This window comes from Grammomys surdaster, unplaced genomic scaffold, assembly GCF_004785775.1.
Source record: "Grammomys surdaster isolate TR1022 unplaced genomic scaffold, NIH_TR_1.0 129, whole genome shotgun sequence".
Taxonomy (NCBI): Eukaryota; Metazoa; Chordata; class Mammalia; order Rodentia; family Muridae; genus Grammomys; species Grammomys surdaster.
In genome coordinates this window covers 17978070-18005026 of record NW_021604587.1, presented here as the reverse complement: position 1 = coordinate 18005026, position 26957 = coordinate 17978070, and the positions used below count along the sequence as shown (strand labels likewise).

General features: G+C 44.9%; 1 protein-coding gene across 4 annotated transcripts in view; it reads left to right on the top strand.

Annotated features, from left to right (window-relative positions):
- The window catches only part of Tgm6 (transglutaminase 6), a 42063-nt gene extending 15106 nt beyond the window's left edge, over positions 1-26957 (top strand). For 3 of the 4 annotated variants that reach the window (XM_028756219.1, XM_028756207.1, XM_028756215.1), the window contains 12 exons: positions 9718-9891; positions 10427-10669; positions 11394-11512; positions 13003-13131; positions 14935-15112; positions 15556-15694; positions 16980-17083; positions 17151-17393; positions 18741-19082; positions 23977-24131; positions 24381-24514; positions 25665-26957. In XM_028756219.1, coding sequence (XP_028612052.1) covers positions 13129-13131; positions 14935-15112; positions 15556-15694; positions 16980-17083; positions 17151-17393; positions 18741-19082; positions 23977-24131; positions 24381-24514; positions 25665-25818 — 1452 coding nt within the window. In that variant the 5' untranslated portion in view covers positions 9718-9891; positions 10427-10669; positions 11394-11512; positions 13003-13128 and the 3' untranslated portion in view covers positions 25819-26957. The remainder of the gene's footprint in view (positions 1-9717; positions 9892-10426; positions 10670-11393; positions 11513-13002; positions 13132-14934; positions 15113-15555; positions 15695-16979; positions 17084-17150; positions 17394-18740; positions 19083-23976; positions 24132-24380; positions 24515-25664) is intronic. The other variant, XM_028756222.1, reaches the window with a different exon arrangement.

Below are 26957 nucleotides of genomic sequence, written 5' to 3'. Positions count from 1 at the left end.
AGGATATCCTGGATTGCATGAAATACTGCTGGGGGGGGGGCAGGGAGGTATGTGAGGAATCTTGACCCTGGTCAGGGAAGCTATGAAAGAGGTGGTCTCTGAAGTTCAAGGCTAATGATAACGGTGGTTCTGACTCATCCCACAGGAATAGGGAATAAAATTATTTGGAAAGTAATTATCTCATCCTGGTAATGCCTCAGGGTGGGTATAAAGGGGGTGGGATTTGATGAAGGTGCATAATCCTTAGGTCATGGGAAACTATGTTGGTTTCCTATTTCTTTGTCACTGATCAAACCAGCATCTATAACCTTCTGAAATATCTGCATCCTTTTCAGAGACAGGCAGGAGAGGATGGAATGAAGGAGAAATGTGGAGGTTGGGAGGGGGAAAGAGGAGAAGAGGGGGATATGGCCAAATATTGAGAAATAGCAGGGTTATAAAAAGAATGAGTAGCTGGGGAGGGAAGGCTTGAGCTGGAGGGAGTTCAGGGTCGGGGAGGAGAGCAGATCTGGGATGCTAACATGAACTCTGAAATGTGTAGCAGGAGCAGGTAGTATGATTCAGAGGGAGCCTGGAGGCCAGCATGCACTTTGTTATACTAATAGGCACCACAGCTATTTGTCTCTTCTGCCAGTATTGAGGGAGATGAGTCCTTTTGGTTGTTGGGAACCAGCTTCACAAGTTCCTGAGGAATGCTGGCTTTTATCTAACAGCCAGAAATCCTCCTGTAATCTAGGTTGAGCCCATTTCTGGACATTGGGACTGCTTTTGGGAATCGGGGAATTGGAGTATCCTTTGGACCTAACATTCTCCTGGCAACATGTTAGCCCTGTCTACTTTTTCTGCTCTAATGCAAAGAACCTAACTTTTCCTTTTATCTTTTTTTAGACAGTGGCTAAAAGCTTAAACATGCTTTCCCTAACTCTCTGGGCCTTCTCACTGTTTCCCTGAAGAATCGCTCCTTTCTACAGTGGCTTTCTAAGTCTATGACTGAGTGTGCCTGTTTCCTAGGACCCTAATGGAGAAAGTATGGCTTTCCTCTTCCATTTCTGCTTCTCTATCCTCCCAGCATTGCTGAGATCTACAGCTTCTCTGTCCTGTTGTTCTTCTTTCAAAAATGATCATTGAGCTAAAAAGAAACAAAGAAAAAAGAAAGGAAGAAAGAAAAAGAAAGAAAGGAAGGAGAGAGAGAGAGAGAGAGAGAGAGAGAGAATGTAAAGGTACTAGAATCTTTAAAGGTAGGCATTTTTACCTGCAGTATTAGTTACTTCTCTGGTGCTGTTCTAAAATACCATAACTAAAAGCAACTTATACAAGTAAGAGTTTATTTGACTTACTATCCCAGATACATAAGAGCCCATCACAGTGAGTCAGCATGGGAGCAAGCAGCAGGCATGGCAGCCAGAGCATGGAAGCCGAGAGAGCTCAGACGCTCAAACAAAGCACAAGGAAGAGAGAGAAAACTAGAAGTGGTGTGAGGATCTTAATATTAAAGCTCACCCCCAGTGACATACTTCTGCAAACAAGGCCACATCTCCTAAACTTCCTCAACAGTGACACCAACTAGGGACCAAGTGTTCAAGTGCCTGAGTCTATGGACGACATTTCTCATTTGAACTACCAAACTCCACTTCTTGGCCCCATAGGCTTGTTTCCATAACATAATGAAAAACGTGTCTGATGGAGCTTTAAAAGTCCCAATAGTCTTTCATAGTCTCAACACTGTTTAAAGGTCCGAAACTTCTGAAACTGAAAGTAATCTTTTAATTGTAACCCCCTGTAAAATAAAAAAGCAAATTACATACTCCCAACATATAATAGCATAGAATATACATTACCATTCCAATAGGGATAATGGGGACACAGAAGGAAATACTGGACCAAAGCAAGAACAGAACTCAGGGAAACATCATGTCCTGTAGTTCCGTATCTGTTGTCAAAGGTTTTAGATGGGTCTACCCTCTCAGTTTTTCTCCCCACAACACATATCTCCCTCTCAGGCTGGTTCCATTCCCTGTATGCAGCTCTTCTAGATAGAGGTCCCATGGCTCTGACATCTCCAACATCTTTGATTTCCAATGCAATCCAGGCTTCACTTTCACAGCTTAATGCAGTGGCCTATGAGGGCCTCTTCTCCCACAGGGCCTTCATTCAGAGACTCTTCTGCCAAGCTATCTGATGTCAGCAGCTATCTGAAACCATATTGGAATAATCTATAACCTACTTATTCTTCCATCCTTCATGCCCATAAAGCCAGCACTATTTAATTAACACTGCCAAGTCTGGATCCAGTGTGGGATAGACCCTGGTCCCCTTGAATCACATTAGCACTGACATTTTTGTTCAGTTCCTTTCTGGGAAAAGAGAAATGCTCTGCTCTTTCACAGGTTAGAGGCTTAGCTGTGTGGGATCTTTCCCTGGCGGTTGCCTTTATTCCAGTGCAGCACAAACCTCTCCTTAACTGTGCTGTTCTCCTCAACAGCTACAGTCTCTCTTCTAGCACACGCCTTGGCTATAACATTAAGCTTCTTTTCTCTTCAAACTGTGCATTTTGTATTTCTTTTTGGCCCACTTGTTTTTTTCTCATTGTAGATGTGCATAGAGGTTATAAATAATTACCATACCAGAGATCCAATGTCATGCAATCTTGAAATTTTCTCCACCAATGAGAACATTTTGTCTTTTAATTTAGCTTCAGGGAAGTTCTCAGGATAAGGGCAGAAGGCAGACAGATTCTTTGCCAAAATATCACGTGAATAGCCTCTATCACAGCTGCTGTTGAAATGTTTGCTTCCTTCCTAAGGAGCTAGGTCTCTACAATCCACATTACTCTCAGCATGTTGTCTGCAGGGATCCTGCCAGAACAGCCCAATCTCTGCTTACACATTCAACAGCTTTTCTAATCCAAAGTTCCAAAGTATTCCACATTCTTCCTAGAGAACAGCATGGTCAAGTTCTCCACAGCAACAGCCCATTCTCTTGTACTAATTTCTATATCAGCTTTTCTGTATTAGTTACTTTTCTATAGCTGTATTTTAAAATACACCATCACCCAGAGCAACTTATAAAAGAAAGGGTTTAATTGAAGTATGATTCCAGAAATATTGTAGTCCGTCACATCAGGGAAGCATGGCAGCAAGCAGCAAGCATGACAGCCAGAGTAGGAAACTGAGAGCTTATCTCCAAACACAAGGATGAAGCCGAGAAAGTGATCTCAAAGTGGATCAAAGCTTTTCATCTCAAAGCCCATCTCTGATGACATACTTCCTCCAGCAAGACTGTACCACCTAACGCTTCCTAAACACTGCCACCAACTGACAACTGAGTGTTCAAATGCCTGAGACTGTGGGGGACATTTCTCACTGAAATCACCACACCTATCTTCTGACCATGACATTTGCCAAACCACTATTCTAATGCCTATGATGCAGGCTCCTCTTATATTCTAGAGTCTTGGATTTCTGGGTGGTGCTCATGGCATCAAAAGTAAAGGTATCAGAGCACAGGGGTTCTATGAAAGTACAGACTCAAGTACCTGAGTCTACACCCCACTGATTGCAAAGTTCTGTGACTCTTCCTGTTTCCATGTGTGAAGCTGAGACAAGAGATCCCTCAAATGGTTAGTGAAAATTAAAGAAGATGTTTCTAAAAGACTTAGAAAACTACTATTTCACAGGAAGTCTAACTAAATAAAGCCTATTCAGTGTCTCTGCTCACAATTAATATATTCCTGCTGTATACACCAAAGAAAATAGAGGCAGGAGCCAGGGGCCATTAGACAGGAAATAACTATTTAAAGACATTTTTATTAGTCCATTTCTTGTTGCTATGAAAAAATGCAAAATACATGAAGACATGAAACAGGTACAAGAAGGACAAGACACTCCCAAGAACTCATACACCATTCAGTGAGTTACCTACATCCTCTACCTAAATCCCACCTCCTAAAGCTTCCAGGACCTTCAGCACCAGGAGCAAAAAAGCACAACTAGGTGGGGACAGAACTGCCAACACATTGTGGGGGAGGGAACATTTTATATCTAACCCATAGTAATATTATTTCAATTACACATCATAGCGTTACATTTCTCACAGTCTATGTTCTTTTTAAAACATGAGTGATATATCAAGAGGTAGAATGTTTCTTCTCCTTGAGTCTGTGCAGGCCATTGGAACTGCCTTTAAGTAATAGAGCAGTAAGACTTCTTAGCTCACAATGCAAGAGGTTTTGGTAGCCCCCTCATTGGTCTCTTAAATCACTCACCTAGAGAGAAACCGTGTGTCCTAAGTACAGGATGTTTAGACAGTCAGTCTCAGGGAGAGTGACCATGTGGAGAAGAACTGAAATTCTCAACTTAGATCTGCTTCTCCAACCATGTAAGCTAAGCAAGCACATTGGAAGTGGGTCCTCTAGCCCCAAACAGGCCTTCATGTAAGTCCAGTGCAGCTGATGTGTGAGTGAGCCCATAAGGAACTCCAGGTATGCACTGGCCAGATGAACACTGAGCAAACTCCTGACTCACAGAAACCACATGTCCTAATTTACTTTCTGTTGTTGTACTAAAACACTGACCAAAACCAACTTGGGAAGGTAGTGGTTTACATTATTAGCTTACAATTCCAGGTCACAGCCCCTCATCAAGGGAAACCAAAACAGGAACTCAAGTCAAGAACCCAGAAACAGGAAAGGAAGCAGAGACCACGCCTCTGCTTACTGGCTTCTTTGCCCTGGCTTGCTTAGCTGCCTTTCTTATACAGCTCAGACCCACCTGCCTAAAGATGGGACTACCCATAGTGAAATGGGCCCTCCTATGTCAATTAACAATGAAGAAAATTCCCCTCTGATATGATACAGTGTGACCAGTCTGATGGAGGCAATTCTTCAGTTTCCCAGGTAACTGTAGTTTGTATCAAGATGACACAAAGAAACTGGCACACAGTATAAGATAGCAATTCTGGATTCCCTCAGCTAAACTCTGAGGCAATCAAAATAGTTAAACAGTAATAGATTACTAATACTCTCTTGTCACTAATTTCTTGAAACTAATTTGATGCATATTACTGAGTCTAGTTATCATTTTAAAATTGTTATATTTTAATTATACTATAAAGGGTAAATAAGAAATCTATTTTAGTTCAATATAATTAAGTATATGAATGCTTATTGCAACTTTGTCAGGATGCATGACGTTCTGGTCAGGTGACATGTTAAGTACCGTGGAGTCACCAGCTACAAATGCAGACTTACTCCTGTGGGATGCAGTGGGATCCAAAGTCAACTCAAATCACTGTTCATGACAGAACATTTTGGAAAGCCCATCAATAACTAAATACCTGTCATAAAGAAGGGAAGGTTTATTTTGGTTCATGTTTCAGGTGATTGTAAAAGTATCTTTTATTTTCCTGATGCAATTGTCATTTTAGAGGTTTGTTGCTTCTGTCTGCTAACCTAGACCTAGTCCTGGAAGCTTCTAGCCTTCATACAACCTTAGCTAGGCCTAGAATGGTTTCAGCCTCTGAGACTTACTGCTGAATAAGCTCACCCTTTCTAGTTCTTTCTGAAGTCTAATAGGCTGCTTCAACTCAGCTGTTCTGGCTCAAACACCTCTCTAAATTGTATGATTCAATCTGACTTCTCCCAGCTTCTCACTGAATTGCTCTGCTTGACCTCATACTAACTTTGGCAACATGTTCTAATATGACTTCTTCTCAAGTTCTGGTACTTTCTGTCTTCAACTGCGGTCTAGCTTGTTCTCTCTTCGACCTATCTCTGTAAAACTCTCCAGGTAAAACTTCTCCCCCCGCCCCTCTCTGCACTGCTCCCTCTAATAACTTCCCTTTCCTCTCTCTTCTCATGAGAGTTGGGCATATTCTATTCTGTCAAATCTTTATCTGATTTGTCACTTGGTCTGCTACTCAGTTAGACTCACTTTCAAACATGGCTGCTTCTTTCTACAAATTAACTTTAGCTTCAGTGTTTGGGATTAGAGATGTGTACTAAAGGCATGCCTATATTCCAACCAGAGGGATTAAAGGTGTGAGCTAAGGTTAAACCACACCACAGCTAGAAACAGGTTTTTCCAGTAAACAACATAATCTCAGGGTTCACAGTGTGATCAAATATTCTGCAACATTTCCCCCTCTTTCTTTTTCTCCTTTTTTGTTTGAGCTAAAAATTGTACACAGTTTAACTTTTACAACATAAACAACTATCGATCCCATGAGTTTAACAGTCTGAATGCCCTTATGAAGATCTGTTGATGCAATGACCCTTCATTACTGCAGTCCTGATCGTCTGTCTTCAGCAACAGTTCCTTTCAGCATCAAGGTTGTCAGTCTGCCAGTCTGACGAGCAATCTGTCCTTTTTCAGTTTGTTGAGCTGTCCCTATGCATGGAGGATCAGCTTTCCTTGTTGTCTAAGTTGCTGTCTTTCTTTGTCTCTTCCTTCCTTGTGCCTCTAATGTGGAAGTTTCTCATACTTACATTGGGTCTTTATCAATTTTGATAGAACCCATAGTCTTTCACCACCTCTGGAAATATAGAAAAAAAAACTCTTCCCCAATGTAACACATTATCTGTGATGTGTTTATAAAAAGATAGAGAGGAGGACTATGTTTTGGTGGAAGTGTAGTGAGATGTAGGGAAAAGGGGTACCTCGGAGGGCCCATGGTGAGGGATCCCTTCCCCCTGAGAGGCCAGCCACATGACAGTATAGTATAAAATAGAGTTTATTCAGGGCAGGGGGAAGGGAGTTAAGAAGTAGTAGAGGCAGAGAGAGAGAGAGCAGAGGAGTAGAGAAGTAGAGGCAGCCTATGAGCACATGGAGAGAGAAGGGGGAAGGGAATGGGACGAAAAACCAGACAGAGGGAGAGCAGGAAAGCAAGAGCTAGAAAGAGCAGAGTCGGCAAGCAACCTCTTTTATAGTGAGTCAGAAATACCTGGCTGTTGCCAGGTAGCTGTGGGGCAGAGCTTAGACAAAATGCTAGCAACCTGACTTCCATTCTGATGTTAAAACATCTTTAAAGTGTACAGGTTGATCTAATTCAGCAGTATCTTTCAGCTAATCTTATTCACCCTTTCTGTTTATCAAGGTACAATTAGATCTTTATGAACCCACACATAAACTAGACACATTGGACACTTGCATCCCATGCCAGGCTCCATACCATCGAGCTGGACTTCTTAACATTGTCAACAGGCTGTCTATCTTGAACCTCAATTTCATTAGGTACCATGGGTTCACAATTAAACACTTCCTGTTCTCTTATTTCCTCTGGCTTTTGTCTCCCAAGCCTTTGTACTACCATAGTTATTTTTCTTGTTGTACAGATATTTTTTCAACCTTTTTTTTTTGAAGGAAAAAATATAAAGATTGAAATTGAAAGTGGGGGGCGGGTTACTCCAGTGGTTAAAATTGCAATGAGTACAGCAATGGCTTTGTCTTTCTTTCCTTTTTCCTCTCTCTCTCTCTCTCTCTCTCTCTCTCTCTCTCTCTCTCTCTCTCTTCCTGCTTATCGATTTTATTTGCAGAACACACTCAGAGTATAAAATATTTTGATTTTTTTAATACAAGGTTTAAGGTCTGCCCCAACAGTTATAACTTACCAAGCGTAAAAGACAACACATAAAAATAAACATACAATTTAAAGGGAAAGGGGCTTTTTCAAGTAACATTTCTATACCCTCAATTCCTACCCTTGGTTTAAGGGATCTAATGGAGTTTCATTTTTTAATCCAGGAAGAGTCTGTCTATATAATTAAAGTTGTGTTTTGCTGTTGCTCACTGTAACTCACTGTCTCGGAAGCCCCGTGTCGTTCCTCACTCTGGGCTTGAAGCTCTCGCCACGTCTTTGTAGTTTCCCAAGTCAAACTCAAAGAACTGATCATTCCTCTGGAGACAATCTCAGGCAGATTTCTCCTCTGCAACTTTCTGTCAGATATCTCCTGCCCTCTTCAATGTTTCTGTCAAATGTCCTCTGTTTTCAGCAATGTTGGTGGGCTTTCTCCTTCTCCAATCGCGTTGAGGGTCAGATGTAAAAAGTAATTTTTATTTGCCTAATGTAATTGTCGTTTTGGAGACTTATTGCCTCTGTTTGCTAACCTAGGACTAGTGCTGGAAGCTTCTAGCCTCTGTATAATCTTATCCAGGCCTAGAGTGTTTTCAGCCTCTGAGACTTGGTGCTAAATGAGCTAGCCCTTTCGTGTTCTTTCTGAACTCTGGCTGGCTGGTTCAACTTGGCTATTCTGGTTCAAATTCCTCTCCAAGCTGTCATTCAATCTGACTTTTCTCTCAGCCTCTGAATTGTTCTGCTTGGCCTCAAACTAACTTTAGGAATGTGTTTTAATCTTCTGGCTCCTTCTCGTTCTCTGGGTCGCTCTGTCTTCACCTGTGGCTAGCTTGTCTCTGTATAACTGTCCTGGTAAAATCATCTCTCTTTTCTCTCTGTTCAGGTGAGAATTGGGCATGTCCTATTCTGTCAAATCTTTCTCTGATTTATCACTTTGACTGTCACTCATTTAGACATTACCTTCAAATATGAGTCCTTCCTTTTACAAACTAACTTTACCTTTATGATTTGAGATTAAAGGTATGGCCTTAGGCTGAGCCACACCAGAGCTAAAAATAGGTTTCCCCAGTAAACAACAGAATCTCAAGGTTCGAAGTGTGATCAAATATCCTGCAACAGAGGTTTCAGTTTGGCTCTACATGTGCCTGAGGACAACATCTTGGTGGCAGGAACATGTGACAGAAGAGAGCTGTTCCCCTTAAGGTGTACAGGAAGCAGGGGGCCGGGGAATAGAAGAAGGAATTACTAGTACCACAGTGTACATGGATATACAAGGATCATAGCCTCTTCCTTGTCTCCCTCCAAGTTTTGGTGGTCTGTTACTTGTAACAATACACCCTCACAGCAGGTTTTCCTCAAATGTCAAAAGTCACTGTAGACTGTTGGGTCCCCAGTACTCAGTAGGACACTCAATACCTAAACAAATAGACCTCAAACAGATAAAGGCTGAGGATCCTGGGACTGAGGTCAGATTCATCATTCTGTCACCTACAGTGGCTCTACCAACTGAAGATTTATCCCCAGTGCTACCTTCCCAGGGAAGTCTTGTTTGTTATTCTTTAGACTCCCCCTCTGTCGCTGTCCTTTCAGCTCCTGTGCCCCTAACAGCATGTATGGCTAAACAGTAATTAGCGAAGTGTGGACTCAACTCAGGTGGTGTCCCTGCTCATTTGGAACATAATGATGAATCATTGTTTATTTCTCATGTTTTGAGTGCTCTAAATGAGAAGTTGTCCTCATGACCTCTCCCGTGGCATCATTATTCCCATCCTGTTTGTATAGGTTTCTTTTGATTTATTTTATTTTGGTTTGTTTTTTTGGTTTGGTTCAGTTTTCTAGTTTGTTTGGGGCTTGTTTTTACAACAGGGTCACACTACATAGCCCAGGAACCCACTATATAGAACACACTATGTAGTTGAACACACTATGTAGACCAGGCTGGCTCCCACCCACAGAGATCTGCCTGCCTCTACTGAGATTCTAGATCTAGTATCACAAGAACTTTAAGTACTCTTGATAACAATACCCAGTAGCATGTCATGAACAGATGGATATGTACTGCCAGGGTGAAGTAGATGAAAGACAGAGCCAGGTACAGATGAAGCTGCCTCAGGAGCTTGGCCTCACTTCTCTCCTCCTCCTGCTCAGGGGTCAGAATCACCAAGGTGGACTGGCAGCATTCAAAAAATGGTTCTGCCCACCACACCCAAGATTACCCTTGCCCTGAGCTGGTGGTTCGAAGGGGCCAGTTTTTCAGTCTCACCCTGGATCTGAGTAGAGTCCTGGACAGTGAGGAGGCCCTCATCTTCACCGTGGAGACAGGTAATTGGCCTTACCAGAAGCCCTGGTGGTCCACAGACTACCAATTTTATGATCAGTAACTTGAGATCCTTTAGTCAGTAGCCTGGGCTTTAGGAAAAAGTGAGTCTCTGGGAAGTGGGCTGAATCCTGGGGGCCTCTGATAACAGTCTCTAGGGGAAAGGTAGAAAATGCCACTTGCCTATAGCAGCCAGCTGAGGTGACCTCTCTGGAGCCCTATGTATAGGAAGGAATCCAGGGCTCGTTATGAGCATGAAAAATAATCATGCACTTTTGGAACCCAAATTCTCCTTTGTTTTTCCAGCCAGATAAAAGACCAGCACCACCTTCTCCTTTGCCCAAGGGATGGTTGGGAGCCAGGGCAGCTGAGAGGTGCTCACTCTGTCCCAGGGCTTCAAGAGATTGACTAGTCCCTCCTTTTACAGCCTCCCAGCATTTGGGGAATGAAATCTGGGCTTCTAGACCTATAGCTTTTCTTCTTCTCTAAATGAATATTTTTAAGAGACAGAGTCTCATGATCCCTTCTCCTCCCTGCCAGGACCCCACGCATCCGAGGCTCTCCACACCAAAGTCATATTCCAGACAGCAGAGCTAGAAATAGGTGACACCTGGACAGCTGCAAAAGAGGAACAGACAGAGAATACAGTCACCGTCAGCCTCTCAAGCCCTTCCAATGCAGTCATTGGCCGATACCTGCTGAGTGCCAGGCCCTCTTCCCGCAGGAAACACAGTGACCGAAAGCTGGGCCAATTTATTCTCCTGTTCAATCCCTGGTGCCCAGGTAGGAACTGCCACATCTGAGACCAAGGGTCCCCTGGAAGGCATCTTCAGAGCCAGGCGCACCAGTGGTAGGGCAGGTGGGGAGGGGAGAAGGATTGGAAGCAAGTCAAGGGATAGGAAAACAAAAACTAAGGGCTGGGATCAGGAAGAGGTCCCCAAAATCAGACATGACAATAAAGCTATTGGAGAGAGGCAGGAAGTTGGAGATTTCTCACGTTAAGAGGCCAGTCAGGGGCTGAGAAAAGTGGCGAGACTGAAGGGTGGGTTATGGTGGTAGCAGCAGTGGTGGGGTGTCAATCAGGTCTACTAAGCTGATCCCTCAGTGAGGCCATTTCCACCCTTGTGAGGTGGGAGTACAGGACCTAAATCTTGTAGAAGTGGCAGATATCTATTGGGCGGGCACTGAAACATACAAGGTGTATCACAAGGCCTCAGCAAAGGGTAGCTAGGATCAGGACCTTATTAATGTTCAGAAAAAGATGCAGTTGCCACTGGCATCAAGGTGGAGCATCAGACATATCAGGATTCAAGGGGTTAGGCCCTGCTTGGGGGAAAACAACTATCCAGAAAATGTGATTCTTAGCAGAGAGAGAAGCATGGAGCCAGTAAGCCCCTTGCTATGTCCAGACCAGGTCAGCCTCTGGGCTGTGTCACATTGCTAAGCTCTTCCTAGGACAGTAAAAACAAAGCCCCAGCCCACATGGGGTCTGCTGACTGCTTTTCAGAGGATGATGTGTTTCTGGACTCCGAGGAGGAGAGGCAGGAGTACGTGCTGAATGACAGTGGCGTCATCTTCCGAGGCGTGGAGAAGCACATCCGAGCCCAGGGCTGGAACTACGGGCAGGTCTTCAGGGGCACAACCAGACGGGATGGACCGGGGCTGGGATGTGGTAAAGGCAGCCTAGAGCACTTCTGTTTGCCCACCTCTTCCTAGGAGAGGCAAGCTGGGCCAAGTCTTAAAGCAGGGAAATCCATTCATTCTTCCACTCACTCAGCTACCATCCCCTGTGCCAAGGCCTCCCCTGGACCCTTGGAAAGAGGGAGCTATGTTAGATACAGTTTGGAAGGAGAAGTCAGTTCTGTGTGGAAACATAAGTAGCTTCAATCAGTGATTGTCAAGCACAAGTATGCATCAGAGTCACTAGAGGTCTAAAATTACAGGTGGCATAGAAGCAGGCCTAGAAGTCTGGGCTTTAAACAAATACCCAAGACATACTGAAACTGCTGATCTGGGACTCTGCTTTGAGAGCCTCTCCATTTTCTGTAGAGAATTGGTTCTATACCCACTGCAGGCATCAAAACCCATAGACGTTCAAGTCCTTCTCTAAGAGATAAAGATTTGTATGGTGCCTGAACTCCTGTGTGTGTTCGGGTCTCTTTAAGTCAATCCTAACACATAAAGCAGTGGAAATGCTGGACAGCTGTACTGTCTTCTCAAAGAATGACAAGCAAAAGTCATGAATATATATATATATACACACACACACATACATACATACATGCATACACACACACACACACACACATACACACACACACATATATATATATATATATATATATATATATATATATATTCAATTCAGAATTCAATTCGGACACTAAGATACAGAACATACACACATAGGCTGACTACAATACCAGTCACAGTGAGCGAAGAATGGAGATGTACGGAAGAGGGCAGAGGCAGCTCAAGAGAAGGAGAAAGGATTCACATCTGGGATGATAGGTAGGTTCAGGTCCCATCAGAGTTAGGCAAGACCTAAATGGGCGAGGGAGAGCAGCCCTAGCAACTAGGAGGTGAAATCAAGGGAGTGTAGACTCTACTAAAGGACTCTGCCTAGCTAGGCTCCAGGTGCCACCTGGGACTTGACTGTCCACCTAAGGACAGGCTGAGGCTCAAAAACATTAATAGCTCCAGGACTCATCAGCAATAATACCCTGGAAGTTTAGGGTCCATCTAAAGAGTCACCACCCTTAGCTACAGTTTTTTCTACACCACAGGAGCCCAGGGCTGTTAAACCTCCCAGATTCTCAGAGGAACTTTGCATGGAAAATCCTAGTTGTTAAGTGTTGTCAGCTGATCCAAATGTACATGAATCACGTAGAGACATATAGAGTGTCAGTAAGATGGGTATGTGGCCCCAGAACCATCAGGGGAGACATGGGAAGGACATGGGAAGGTTGAGGTTCCAAGATGACCTTTGAAGAAGGATTTTAATGTCCCCAAGGGGAGTTGGTGCAAACTGATACAGACACATGCAACAGATCAGGTGGGGTTTTGGAAGGGAGTGGATAGAGCTCTGCCTCTGAGTACAGCTTCTCTGGGAGCAGTTTGAAGAGGATATCCTGAACATCTGCCTCTCCATTCTGGACCGAAGTCCTAGTCACCAGGATGACCCAGCCACCGATGTATCCCGCCGCCATGACCCAGTCTATGTCACCAGGATCATCAGTGCCATGGTACGGAGGCCATTACCATCCTTACAGCCTGCCTTCAAGGATCCCCAAACCAGTCTCAGCACCACACCCTAAGAATCTCACTAAGTCCCACCCCTTCCTTTCTTCATTGTTGTATAACTAACCACACTCAAACTCCATGCTATCAAACACCCTGGGTTACAATCACTTCTGAAGGCCAAGAATTTGGCAGGACACCATGAGAATGGCTTGCCCCAGCTCCTGGATGCTTTGGCTTGGGGCTCCTGAATGGCTGCAGATGCCCAAGGTGGTTAGGAACTATCCTATATCTTAAGCCTTTGACTCTGGCACTTGGTAGCTCTTTGTGTCCTGCTCATCCACAGCCTGCTGGATTTCTCAGCCCTCACTCAGGCCTCCAGGCTGGAGAGGACTAGAAACTGGGACTAGCCAGTAATCTCACTTCTGTGATCAAAGCAACAAAGCAAGGACATTTCTACAAAAGGGTTTGGGCCCAGATCCCACTTCTCCAGGGAAGGAGTCCCCACTTTAACTGATTATAAGCTGGAGGTCATATGCCACAAAGGGAGGAAGACAACCTGCTATTTGAGTTGGTTTTTATTATTTTTAATTAAAATATAATTACATCACTGTACCCTTTCTCTTTCGGCTCTACAGTTCCTCTCTTGTACCTCCCCTTGCTCCCTCTCAAAAGCATTGCCTTTTTCCCCCATTGTTATTGGGGTGTGTGTGTGTGTGTGTGTGTGTGTGTGTGTGTATATACAGTGCTTGAATATATAACATATAAATACAACCTTCTTAGCCTGTTTAGTGTTGCTTGTGTGTATATGATTTCAGGGCTGACCGTGTAGTACTGGATAACAAATTAGGGAACTCATCCCTAGGGAAGACCGTTTCCCCTACTCTCTGACTCGTAGTTGTCTGGAGTTCTTTGTCTTAGGTAGGCTCCATGAGATCTCCCCCTTTCATGCTAGCATATCTATGGCTATTGTACTAGTTTCAGCACCCATCCTGTTGAGGTATCAGAGGTGAAGCTTCCAGGTCATTTCTAGGAGATACAGTCTCACAGCAGATTTCCTGGTCTTCTGAGAGAGCCTACGGCCATACAAGTGTTGAGGTCATGGTTGGAGACCAGGACTTTAGAATAATGATGGAAGTCAAAGAGTCAACACCAATGAAGGATCCCAGACCTGGCATACTGCAGCCCTATGACAGCCACGCAGTCTGCAAGTGTAAGTCTGGAACTCATGGATCACACCTTAGCTGATCTACTGCAGCAGGTCCCTTAATCTCTGAATTTCACTTTTTTCCTCTGAAAAAAATACAGGAGGATAAAGGGCTTTATATTGCAGACTTAAAGCAAGTTAATCCTCTAGACATAAAATTCTTGGGACAATGCTTGGTGCACAGTAGTGTTCAACAGGCACCTGACTGCAGCTGTGGTTACAGTACCACTAATGGTCCCAAATTTAACTAACATACACATATTTAAAGCAGGAAATACTCCCAAATCGTAGATGACTTGTGACAACAGACTATCCAAATTGAAGATAATTGAAAATTATAAATAATGTAAAAAGCAGGCTTTTTTAGTTTTGTGTGTGGAGAGGTGTTTAGATCAAGTCCCAGGCCTCTTCCATGCTAATCATGTGTTCTACATTCTAGAAACACACACTCAGAGTATTTTAAGAAATCAGCGTGCCCTAATTTTCAGACAACTTAAAGGCAAAAAGTGACCCCATTGACTTGGGATTCTGAAGTTTGAAGATGAGTTTACAATGGAAGGAGATGCCTGCCCAGGGACTGACTTACACCTTCTCTGCTCAGGTGAACAGCAACAATGACCGAGGTGTGGTACAAGGCCAGTGGCAGGGCAAATATGGCGGTGGCACCAGCCCACTGAACTGGCGAGGCAGTGTGGCCATCCTGCAGAAATGGTTCAAGGGCAAGTACAAGCCAGTCAAATATGGTCAGTGCTGGGTCTTCGCTGGAGTCATGTGCACAGGTATGGAAAGAAACACTTCTCATCAACACACATAAACACCTTAAATTTGCATGAGTTTATATAGATTTGTATATGTTATAATCAGTTTTCATTAATGAAGAAGAAATAGAAGTCTGGTTAAGGAAGAGAGGAACCAAACAGTTCATTTATTTGGTACTTCAGGCTTTTGTTTGGTATAAAGCCTCCCTCTACCTCTGTCTTGTTGGGTGTCATGGATCAATCTCTTGGTCTGCAGATTCCCTCAGAAAGGTATATAGCATTGTCCTGTGGACTCAGAGCCTGCCTACCAGGACAAGGATGACAGTAGCATCCACGGAAGCCCTCTGAGAGAGTGCAGAGGACTTGGTGGTTCTGAGGGAAGAGCTCCACAGTGGAGAGAGTGGGGAGGCGGGGGCTGAGGCCAGAGAGGTAGAGTAGCCTGTAGCAGGCTCTCTGCTCCACAGTTCTCAGATGTCTGGGGATAGCAACCAGAGTGGTGTCCAACTTCAACTCAGCCCACGACACCGATGGCAATCTGAGTGTGGACAAATATGTGGACTCTTACGGCCGAACCCTGGAGGACCTGACAGAAGACAGCATGTGGTAGGTCCCAGGCCACTGAGAATCAGGGTCAGGAGCCACTGGCCCAGTGCTAAGGGCTCGATCCCCTTCTCCTCTCCTTATGTAGACATTTCCTCCTGACATTGTAACCTCTCTTTAGCTCCCAGTCAGTTATTGAAGTATTTTTTTTCCATGAGAATGGCCTCCCCAGGGGAGTTTCACTGTCCCTTAACCCCAGCTTAGTAAAGCAGGAGTCTGGTTTCCCTCTGGTACTTGCTTCCTGTGTGACCCTGTGCAAGTTGACATCACCTCTCCTAATCTCATATTCTCACCGTGAACATAGGAAAATGAAAACAGTCCAGACAGCCTCACCAGGGCCCACAAGTCTGCACGGCCTGCAGCCTACCCTCCCGTCTATCAAGCCCAAGATAAACACTTCCCAATTCCCAGCACACTAAGAATTTCTTGTTTTCTGACCTTTGTATATACTGTTCCCCCTACCCAGAAGGCTGTTCCCTTTGGTCTTTCTCTGGCTAATGCATCTGCATATAGGCCCCATATTAGTTATCATTTACCTAGAGTAGATTTCCAGCAGCCATTCTCTGGTACAAGCCCCTAATTTTCTGCACAGAATTTATTATCGTGTTAGAGGCTCCCTATCTGTCTCCTTCATTAAAATGAACACACACATATATACACAAGGCTATACACATACTTACACACATATTCACAAACAGAAACACATGGACATAAATACACAGAGACATATATACACACATACAGATATGTAAGCACACAGAAGCAAAGCACACTGCAACATACAAGTAAGAAGATGCATAAACACAAAAAGACACAAATATGCAAGGATGCAGACACATAAGCACACACTTATGCACACATGCACATATACTTACATGCACACACATGCATACAAACATACACTCATGTACACATACATAAAGTCACACATCACAATTGCTACTATGATACCCTGCCTTTTTGCCTGGCATGGCAGCCCATGATTGTGATTCTAGCACTCCAGGGGCTCAGAAAGGAAGATCCGAGCTCAGCCTGGCCTACATTGGCCAGACAGTGTGAGCGGGTGGCATGAGGCAAGATCTTTGGCTTTACTTGCAGTTGTATTTCTTTTATTTTGTAAGCAGGTTGCTCATATGAGGCATACATACATGCACACACAAATGTCAAAGTGTCCATCAGACCAGGTGAATAAGTGATTCATGAGGTGAGACTAGTCTGCAATAGGGACTTCCCTTCTCAGGGCCTCTGTATGTACATAGCTGCCTCCTTACACATGTGTCTCTGACAGGAATTTCCATGTCTGGAATGAGAGCTGGTTTGCACGACAGGACCTGGGCCCATCCTATGATGGCTGGCAGGTTCTGGATGCCACACCCCAAGAGGAGAGTGAAGGTAGGAATCATTGGGTGGACCCAGCCCTGCTTGGCAGAACACTGCTCATGATATCCCTCCTGCCCAGGTATGTTCCAGTGTGGCCCTGCCTCGGTCACTGCCATCCGTGAGGGTGATGTGCATCTAGCCCACGACGGCCCCTTCGTCTTTGCCGAGGTCAATGCAGACTACATCACCTGGCTATGGCATGAGGACAAGAGGCGGGAGCGTGTGTACTCGGACACCAAGAAGATTGGCAGGTGCATCAGTACCAAGGCCGTGGGCAGTGACTCTCGTGTGGACATCACAGGCCTCTACAAGTATCCCGAAGGTGAGGGCCTTTATCAGCCTCCCCACGAGGGTCTGTGGGCTGCAGACAGCCCATGAAAGATCTGGGGCCAGATCCTCCCCAGATGTGAGAGGCTGGCGACAGTCGCTTTGGTTCAGCATCATTTGTGCTGCCAGCATCTGCCTTCCCTGCTTACTGGGCCTCTCTTCTGGGTTAGGTTCCCATGTATAGTAGTAAGAGTGGTGTTTCCTCAAGGTATGTATAGAGAGTGATCACAGGGACAGTAGCAGAAGCCAGAGATGGCACAAGCAGGAGACAGGGACTAGGCACAGTGCAAAACAAGAGTTGGAGCCACTGGATCCTGTCACCTCTCAGGCCTCTGCCACAGCCTAGCCCCTAGTTTATGGAAGAAACTGTGTTTGTTGGGGAACAAAATCAAGACAGGTGGAGGTTTTTTTCATTGCCACCTCCAACGCTGTACCCTGAAGGTCTCCTTTTCCTATAGGAAAGCAGACCCTAGACAGGGTGGAAAGTTGGCCATATGCCCAGCCATTTCTGCTTGTTAAGACATGCTACCAAGTGATTAAGATCTGCTACAAACTGGAATCAGTTTGTCTCTGCTGCTCCCTGAACACAAACCAGAGCAGTGACACTAGTGAGTTACAGGAAGAAGGATGGGTCTGTTCCAGAGTCTCTGCCAGAGCTGCTGTGTAGTCCTTCGGGTATTGCCCCTGCCCAGATAATCTGAGGCTCCACACGTCGGGTGAGACTGCCATGGGGCCATGCCCCTCTGTGGTAGGAAGTTCATGTTTACCAGCCACTCTGCGGTTGAAAACACACCAAACCTCGGCTCCATTCTCTCCAGCATCCATATCCCAGACACCAGCACTACCTTGATTGCCATCTCTGCTGGGATTACCCCTCTCTCCCCCTTTGTCCTCTTACGCCATCAGGGTAGGCTGGTGGGCAAAGAGAGCTCATCTGCCATCTGCAGAGACTTTCTCTAATTCAAAATGTGGAATCCTGGTATTTGTTTATTATTTTTTTTTTGTACCGAGTTGGCCTTGGTCTGAAATCAGCATCCTATTTTATATGAGTCTCTTGACACCCAGCTGTCAGAGATGCTGAAAAATCTGATTTTTGTGTGTGAAATTTCCTGATCTGATGTGCTAACAACTCTGGTGATGTATATTTAAATAGAGAACTGAACATGGACGTTTGGCAAAGGGCTGTTGCTTTGGGCTATGACATTTGAGCTTCCGGTCCGAGCCCTCTGAGATCCGTGGGAATTTAAGGTGGTGACAGTTGGTGGGTTTTCCCAGAGCAACCAAGCCTGGACCTGGGTTGGGCGAGTGTACTGCCTGCCCCTAATGTGAAGGTGCCCGGCAGGGTCACGGAAGGAGAGGCAGGTGTACAACAAAGCTGTGAGGAGACTGCTCAGCGTGGAAGCCTGGGGGAGGAGGCATCGGAAACGCAGAGCCAGTGTGCGTGGTGTCTGGCGCGATGATCTCCTGGAACCTGTCACCAAACCCAGCATCACTGGCAAGTTCAAAGTGCTGGAGCCGCCGGTGCTCGGCCAGGACCTAAAGCTGGCTCTGTGCTTGACCAACCTCACCGCCAGAGCCCAACGGGTCCGAGTCAACGTGAGCGGTGCCACCATCCTCTATACCCGCAAGCCAATGGCGGAGATCCTGCGTGAATCCCACACCGTGAAGCTGGGGCCACTAGAAGGTAAGATCAGGAAGTTCTAGTGGGTTCTGGCCACTACCTCCTTTTCCAGGATGGCTGGGGGATAAGCAACAGTTGGGGGGATTCCCAGATTTGCATCCATACCCAGGAAGGACAGCCCTAAACTTTGTGGTCAGTGCTTGCCTCTTGTCCCCACTTCACAGATAAGAAAACTGAGGAGGAAATCATTATGGTCATGTGACTCACTGTATTATGATGACAATACAAGTGACAGGCCTTGAGGGTGAGGTGACTTATACTCTAGTCATCACAACTAATGTGATTATTTACAGACCAAATAAGCACATGATAGGAACATGTCACAGTGCCCAGGACATGCCCTATGTCACTTTTCTAACGTCCTCAGGCATCCCAGACACCAGCAATGGCCCATCCTTTGGAGAAGTAAACCCACACCCAGAGTTCAAATTCACACCTGGTACATGTGGTGGCAGGCATGACCTGAACCCAGGCAGCCTGGCTTAGAAGAGGAGCTCGGGGGTTAGGGTTCCAGGCCCAGAACACTGCCAGAGCCCAGCACCTCAGCACTCAGCTCTTTGTCTACAGGCTGCACAGTGGATGGCTCACTCCATGCCAATGATGCTCCCTTCATGGGGCATTTGCCTAAGAGCCACACTTGACATTTCACTGCGAAATGCCATCATGGCCCATGGCCTTTCTTTTCTCTTCTTTTCTTTATTATTGTTGTTGTTATTGTTGTTGGGGTTTTGTGTATTTGGGCTTTTTGGGTTTTGTTTTGTTTTTTGTATTGTTTCTGTTTTTTGTTGTTAATTGGGCAAGGATGTTCTTTGTGAGCCTTGAACACCTCATTCTTCCTGTATGGTTTGGACCCCATTTGCTCACTCTTCCATCCTTTTCCTCATTGCCTGTCTCCTCCTGTCATCTGTCTCTACCTGACTCTTCACACATATGGTCCCTCTCTGTCTCTCTAGCTATGTGTCACTGTTCACTCCATCTCTGTATGCCTCCCATTTCTGACTCTGTCCCCACACCTATCCTAACTGTGTGTGTTATGTGTGTGAGTATCATGTGTCTGTCTCTGTCTTTTCTTTCACAAGCTGTCTGAATTCTAAGGATACCGCTATACAAAGTTAACTTCCGTCACCCCTCTAGCTCCTGGCACACGTACCTTGTGGGTTTGACGGGCATGGAGGGAGTGCCACACGGCTTTAGTTCTAACTGCCATTTCTTTTCACAAAATCTAAATCACAAAATAACACTTTGTAATAGAATAAATTAGCATCTCCTGGCTTTTAGCATTTTTCATGTTCAAAATAATACATATTCATTAAAGAACTTAAAAAGCAAAAGAGAAAAATAGCCTCTGATCTCACCCCTACCTAGGGACTGCTGGCAGGTTCTCCTTCTAAATGTGCACTGCTGTTTGCCTTTTGAAAAGCATAGTCCTAATTAAATATTGCCATGCTGTGCACTCTTCATATTAAATTATAGCTCATTTTATAAGCTCTTCATAGATATCACTTTACTCAGTTTAGATTTTTAGATAAATTCAAGGTGGTTTTTTTTCTCCCAAAGAACCAGCATTAGGTTTGGTTGATTTTCAACACTGACATTTTTTTTTCTTTTTAGCTTTAACTTTCATTGGTTTCTACTTTAATTCTTATTATTCCCCTTATCTTTCTTTTGTACTGTTCTCTTTTTGTATGATTCCTTTGCTCTTTCTTTTGTTGGCTGGCTGGATGGCTGGCTGGATGGATGGCTGGATGGCTGGCTGGCTGCTTGCTTGCTTGCTTGCTTGCTTGCTTGCTTGCTTGCTTGCTTGGCTGAATGATTGATTGGCTGCCTGGTTGGCTGGCTGGCTGTTTGGCTGTTTGTTTGCTTGTTTGTTTGTTTTTGTTTGTTCGTTGTAATGCTACAGATTGAATGTGGTGCTCTTTGCTTTGCAGGAACCTTACACTGAGACCCATCCCTACCCCCTCCACTTTTTCATTTTGTTTTGAGCCAAGCTCTCACTGGTTTGCCAAGGCTAGCCTTCAGTGATCCTATAGGCCCAATAGGATTTTGAACTTGTGGTCCTCCTACATCAGTCCACCAAGCAACTAAGATTACAGGCCCATGCCACCAGGTCCATCTCTTTTTATCCCTTTTGTTTCCTGGTGTGTATTGGCTTTAATTTTTCTAGCTTCCTGTGGACACTTAGCCCCCTTTTCACTACTGCATAATAAAAATATCCTTCTCAGCACTACCTTTGACATTCTTCATAAAGCAGTTTTGTTTTCATTTTCATTTTGTTTGAAATATTTAAACATATATCTTGACATTTCTTCTTTGGCCAGTGTTCCTTTAGAAGGGTAATGAGCTAGGCATGGTGGAACAAACATGTAATTCTAATGGTCAAGAGGCTCAAGCAGGAAGGCCATGAGTTCAAGGCCAGCCTGAGTTAAATAGCAAGAATTTTTTTTAAGTACTAAATCCTTTAATCTTCTAGCATTTTAGATTTTCCAGTTCTCTTTGTTATTGTTTTCTGTTAGATTTCCCATGGTCTGAGGGCACACACAGCATCATCTCTATTTTATACAGTTATTAGTATGTTATTGATGGCACAGAATGTGATCTGTCTTGGTAAATGTTCTATATAAGCTTGAGAAGAAAGTGTATCTGCTGTGTTGGATGAAAATTCAATAATTGTCTATGACGTCCAGCTGACTGAGGTGCTACGGAGAGCCAGTGCTTAAGGGAAAGCCTCAGCATTTCTTAACTGTGAATGGAGTCCATGACTTAGTGAGGTGCACATTGTGAGGGGCCACCTTTCTCAAGGGCCTGGACTGGTGCCAGTGCTCTACCCAAACATCATTGGTGGCATATGTTTGTTCTCCAAGACAGAGCTCAGGGATTTGCATTCCAATGAGTTTCCAGTTGATTCTGATAATGCCGATCCCAGGATCACTCTTGGAGAGCCATGACCTATGACTATGAAAGAACTAATGATAAATGTAAAGTATTTAGCATAATGACTACTATCTAATGAATGTGTTCATTAGATACTACTGTAAGTTGGACATAATAGTTATAACATCTATCCAGGGACAATTTTAAGGATTGTATTAGTTTATCCCTGAAAGTACCTCCAGGATCCCAGTACACCTTAGTCCTTTAATAAAAATTTGTTTTCAAAATTATTAGTATTGTTGTAACAAAGATTCTTCTAGTAGTAACCCAGTAAAGTAAGGGAACCCAGAAAACATGTTAGCATCTGTTTTGTGTAACTCAGAGAATGATCTACAATAGTGTATTTTCTATTTTAACGAGTGAATTTACTAGTAAGCAATAGAGAGGAGAGAGAGATCAAATTGGATACTCGAAAACTTTCAGCAAAGGGGCTGGAGAGATGGATCAGCAGTTAAGACCAGTAGCTACTCTTCCAGAGGATGCAGATTTCCAGAATCCACATGGTAGCTCCTACTGATCTATAGCTCAGGTCCCAGGGGATCTGATACCATCTGTTCTCAGCCAGAACCAGGCATGCAAGTGGTGCAAATACCCATATACATTAAATAAAACTAGAAAAAAATTTAATCATCCAGCAGAAATCAACTGGGCAAGCCCCTTTAAGGCAGCTGACTAGAATACCCAGTCAAGAGAGTCCAGGACAGAGTAGTTCCCCCTCTGACAAGTTATCCAAGTGAAAGAACAAATAGCAGCAGATAGAGACACCATCACCAAATCTGATGTTCACAACATCCAGAAGAAACAACTGGGGAAGTTGAGGCTGACACGAGGAGTGCCCAACTGAGTTTTCTCTCTGTGCTGAGTGTCCCATGCCTGAACATGTGGCTTCTCTTTCCCACTTCAAGCTCTCTCAGATTATGTGATAAACAATGGTAATGTCTGTTGGAAAGGGTTTGCCTCCAAACTCTTCTCAAAGACACCGTGTTTTACCCTTGGGATATGTTGCTGTTCTCCCTGCTCCCTGTCACAGAGTAGGAATTGAGCAACCCATCCCTAGACCTTGAAGGACACTTTGAGACAAATATGTTTGTGTCTGAAATGAGGAAGGGGACAACCAAGTTTCTAGAGCCAGCTTCTCAGTGAGTTAAGCAACACATGACAATTTACCAAAATAATGTATCTTATAGTATCTTAATACACAGACCAACCTCCCAGCATATAGGAGCAGCATGCTATATGCAAAGCTTTGGGCTAATGGAAACATTTAAGACTCTTCCCTAAGTAAAACCTGAAATGCTTCTGGGGTCAAAAATAAAGAAAAAATAAAGCAGCAAAACAATAGTCTATTATAGTCTGGGCCACATATGTAAGCATGTGCACACACACACATGAGATATAGTGGTCAAAATAATCCAAATAGAACCAAGAACTAGCTATGATTTGCAGTAAGCTACACAAGAAGAGAATGCCTAAGCAAGGTGTGTGTGGTTGGTAAGGGAGAGACACAGAAGATCCAAACCATGGAAATTCAAGTTTGAGAGTACTGGCAAGGGAAATTAGTGATGTCTGCCCATGGCTGGTAGGGCTGACTAAAGATAACCATTCATGGTCAAGCAATATTTGAAGACATTGCAAGGGAGTTGCCCCCATGAGCTTGGAAGTTGAAGGCCATTGTTTGATTTCCCTCTCCCCTCTCTCTGGACCTGATACATAGTAAGCACACAATAAAGCGTGACTAAATTCCAAGTGGGATGGATAAATGTTTGAAATGTAGAAAACATTTCCATCTTGAATAAGTATGAAGAGTTTGTGCAAATGTCTGGGCACTCTTGGAGATATTCATGGTACTGACTGGCCTGGATTTGAACCCAGTCGTATGTGGGGTCTTTCTTGCTGTGTGCCTTTAGGTAAGAAAATACATTCTCCAAACCTTGAATTTAGCACCTCCAACTGTTCTATCTTTCAGAGAAGAAGATCCCAGTCACAATATCTTACTCTCAGTACAAAGAAGACCTGACAGAGGATAAGAAGATCCTATTGGCTGCCATGTGCCTTGTCAGTAAGGGAGAGAAGCTTCTGGTGGAAAAAGACATTACCCTGGAGGACTTCATCACCATCAGGGTAATTCCTGTCCACATCTACCACCATGTTGCTGGCAGAGCTGGTGGAGGGCATCCAAACCTGGGGTCTGAGTCTTGGGCACCAGCTTTGTCTCTCAAGGGTCAGGACGATTGTGGCAGTCTAACAGGGTATGTGGAGGCAGAGGTGGATACAGCTAAGCCCACATTCTCTGGTTTAGCCAGAACCATGGGCTCTAGGGAGGTGGGGATGATGAGGATGCTGGGTAACCTGTGGGTGCTGTCTCTCCAGGTGCTGGGGCCAGCGGTGGTAGGAGTGACAGTCGCTGTGGAAGTCTTGGTGATCAACCCCGTCTCGGAGAGCGTAAAGGACTGTGTGCTGATGGTAGAGGGCAGTGGCCTTCTCCAAGGACAGCTCAGTATTGAGTAAGTGATGGGCTGTTGATTGACAGGGCCAGGCCAGGCTAAGATAAAAGGTACTGAGAAGGTTACAGGAGGGACTCTGAGCTTCAGGGACACACCCACTACTGACTTCAGCTTTTGTCCATCTCACCATTACTTCACTTACCTAGCAGATCTGCCCTTCATGTACAACTACTATTTCCAGCCTTTACCCACTCGCTTCATGTTTGCTTGCTGCCTTTGTCTACGTTCTTTATTTATATATAAGGGCATTGTGCCTGCATGTATGACTATGCACCATGTTTGTGCCTGGTCCCCAGAAGAGTCCAGAAGAAGGAATCAGCATCCCACTGATCTGGAGTTCTGTTTGGTTGTGAGCAGCCATGTCAGTGCTGGGAATCAAACCCACGGCCTCTAGAAAGCAGCCAGTGTTCTTAGCCTCTGAGCCAACTCTGCATCCCCAAAAGCTCATATTACTCATTTACTCATTCATTACCCATGCTTTGATTCATATTTTCACTCCTCAGTTATATATTCCCTCAGCTCAGTTTTGACTGGTTCATCCATCTAGCCAGCCATTGTTAAATGTGCTCCCTCACTGAGCCACGCATTCATTTACGCCATCTCTACAGCCCTTGGTCATATTGATCTGTGCTCTGAGTGACGTGGACTTGTTAGGGACACTAAGATGGCTGTCCTTATGAGAAGAGTATAAGGGATGAGTCTTATGATTTAGGGTACCAGAGGCAGCTTGGGTGAAGTTGGGATGGGGTGAGGGAGAAGTTCTTGTGCCACTGACATTTGGGCTGGTCCCTAAATGATAATGTGAAGAGCTTTTCTGGCATGGGGAAGGAAGTCAGGGTTCCCAGGCTCTTATGCAAAAGGAAGGGCTCCTTAATAAGAGAATTCTGATTCTGGGGCCCTGGTATGTTGGGAAAAGGAAGGGTGGCAAGATGGAAGGAGTGTTAGAGCCAAAAGCCGAGGAGGGAAGTACGAGGTGTGCTCAGGACCGGTGAGGGAGGAGATGAACATGGCTGCAGGGGAGGGATGCGCATGACAACCAGATGGCAAAGCTGGAGGTGTTGATCCTGGGGGTCTGGGGCACACAGCCTGGCAAGCTAGACTCAAGGAAAGAGGACTGACTGATGGCCTTTTCCCCTGTTCTTGTCTCAAGGGTGCCCAGCTTGCAGCCTCAAGAGAAGGCCTTGATCCAATTCAATATAACCCCCTCCAAGAGTGGCCCAAGGCAGCTGCAGGTGGACCTGGTCAGCTCACAGTTCCCAGACATCAAGGGCTTTGTGATCATCCATGTGGCTACAGCCAAGTGATGGACCATGAGGAACTTGGGGGAGGATTCTGTCCATCTGTCCGTTCCTTCCATATAAGAGCCAGGAGTCTCAGGTTAGTCCTGCTTCCATCTTTGTTCTCCATGAGCTTAGGCAAGGTCCTTCCCAGCACGTTGATGAAGGTGCTGGACTCAGTAACCCTTCACCTTCAGGACAAGTGGCTGATGTAAGAGCAGAGGGATCTTCCAACTCTCGTCACCCTTCTGCTGGGAGAGTGGCATGTCCCAGCTTCCCGAAAGCTCTGGCCTAAGAGCTCTGCCCGCTCAGCCCAGGTAACTCACCACTTCTTGCTTTTCTATTATCTCTTCAAATGTCCTGGCCACATTTGGACCCAAGACTTCTCTAAACCGAAGCACCCCCATTAAAGAGGAGCCTTCCTGAAACCATAAGGCAAAGCAGAAGCAAGGTTGAGAGCCAAGTGATTCACCCACGTGTTCTCCCAAACTCACGTTCTTAAAAAAGCATTGGATTTTAAGCAACAGGAGATTCTTTCCTAAGTGAAGACACTGACTCTGGATTTGGGTGATGTGGCTAAAACTGCCTGAGAACAGCTTTAGGAGACAAAGGAGTTCTCCCCTAAACTCCTCAGCATGGATATGCTCCAGCTCTGGCCATCCTGGAGTTCACAGGACCACCCCAGATCACTCAGCCACTCTTTCTTGGAACTAGAATGGCTTGCACTGTGCAGAGCCTACACTTGGAGTCAAAGCAAGACATGGATGTCTGGAATAAGGAGCAGAGTAGACACAACCAGGCCATGAAGAATATGACAGTGGATATGAAATTCAGCGCTGACATTTTCTAGACAGAAAGACAAATGGAAATTAAGCTACAGTTTAAGAACGTTGAACAAGACAACAGGTGCATCTGCAACTCAGTGCCTCTTGGATACAAATGATGATGAGGGAACTGAAGAGATGGCTCAGCAGTTAAGAGTACTTCCTGACCTTCTAGAGGGCCTGAGTTTGGGCTCCAGCACCCGTACCTGTCAGACAGCTCAGATCCTGTGACTCCATCTCCAGGGCTCCAACACTTCTAGTCTCTGTGGGCACCCATGCTTAAGTGAACATACACCCTCCTCCCAAACACATAAAATTAAAATGAAATAAATCTTTTTTTAA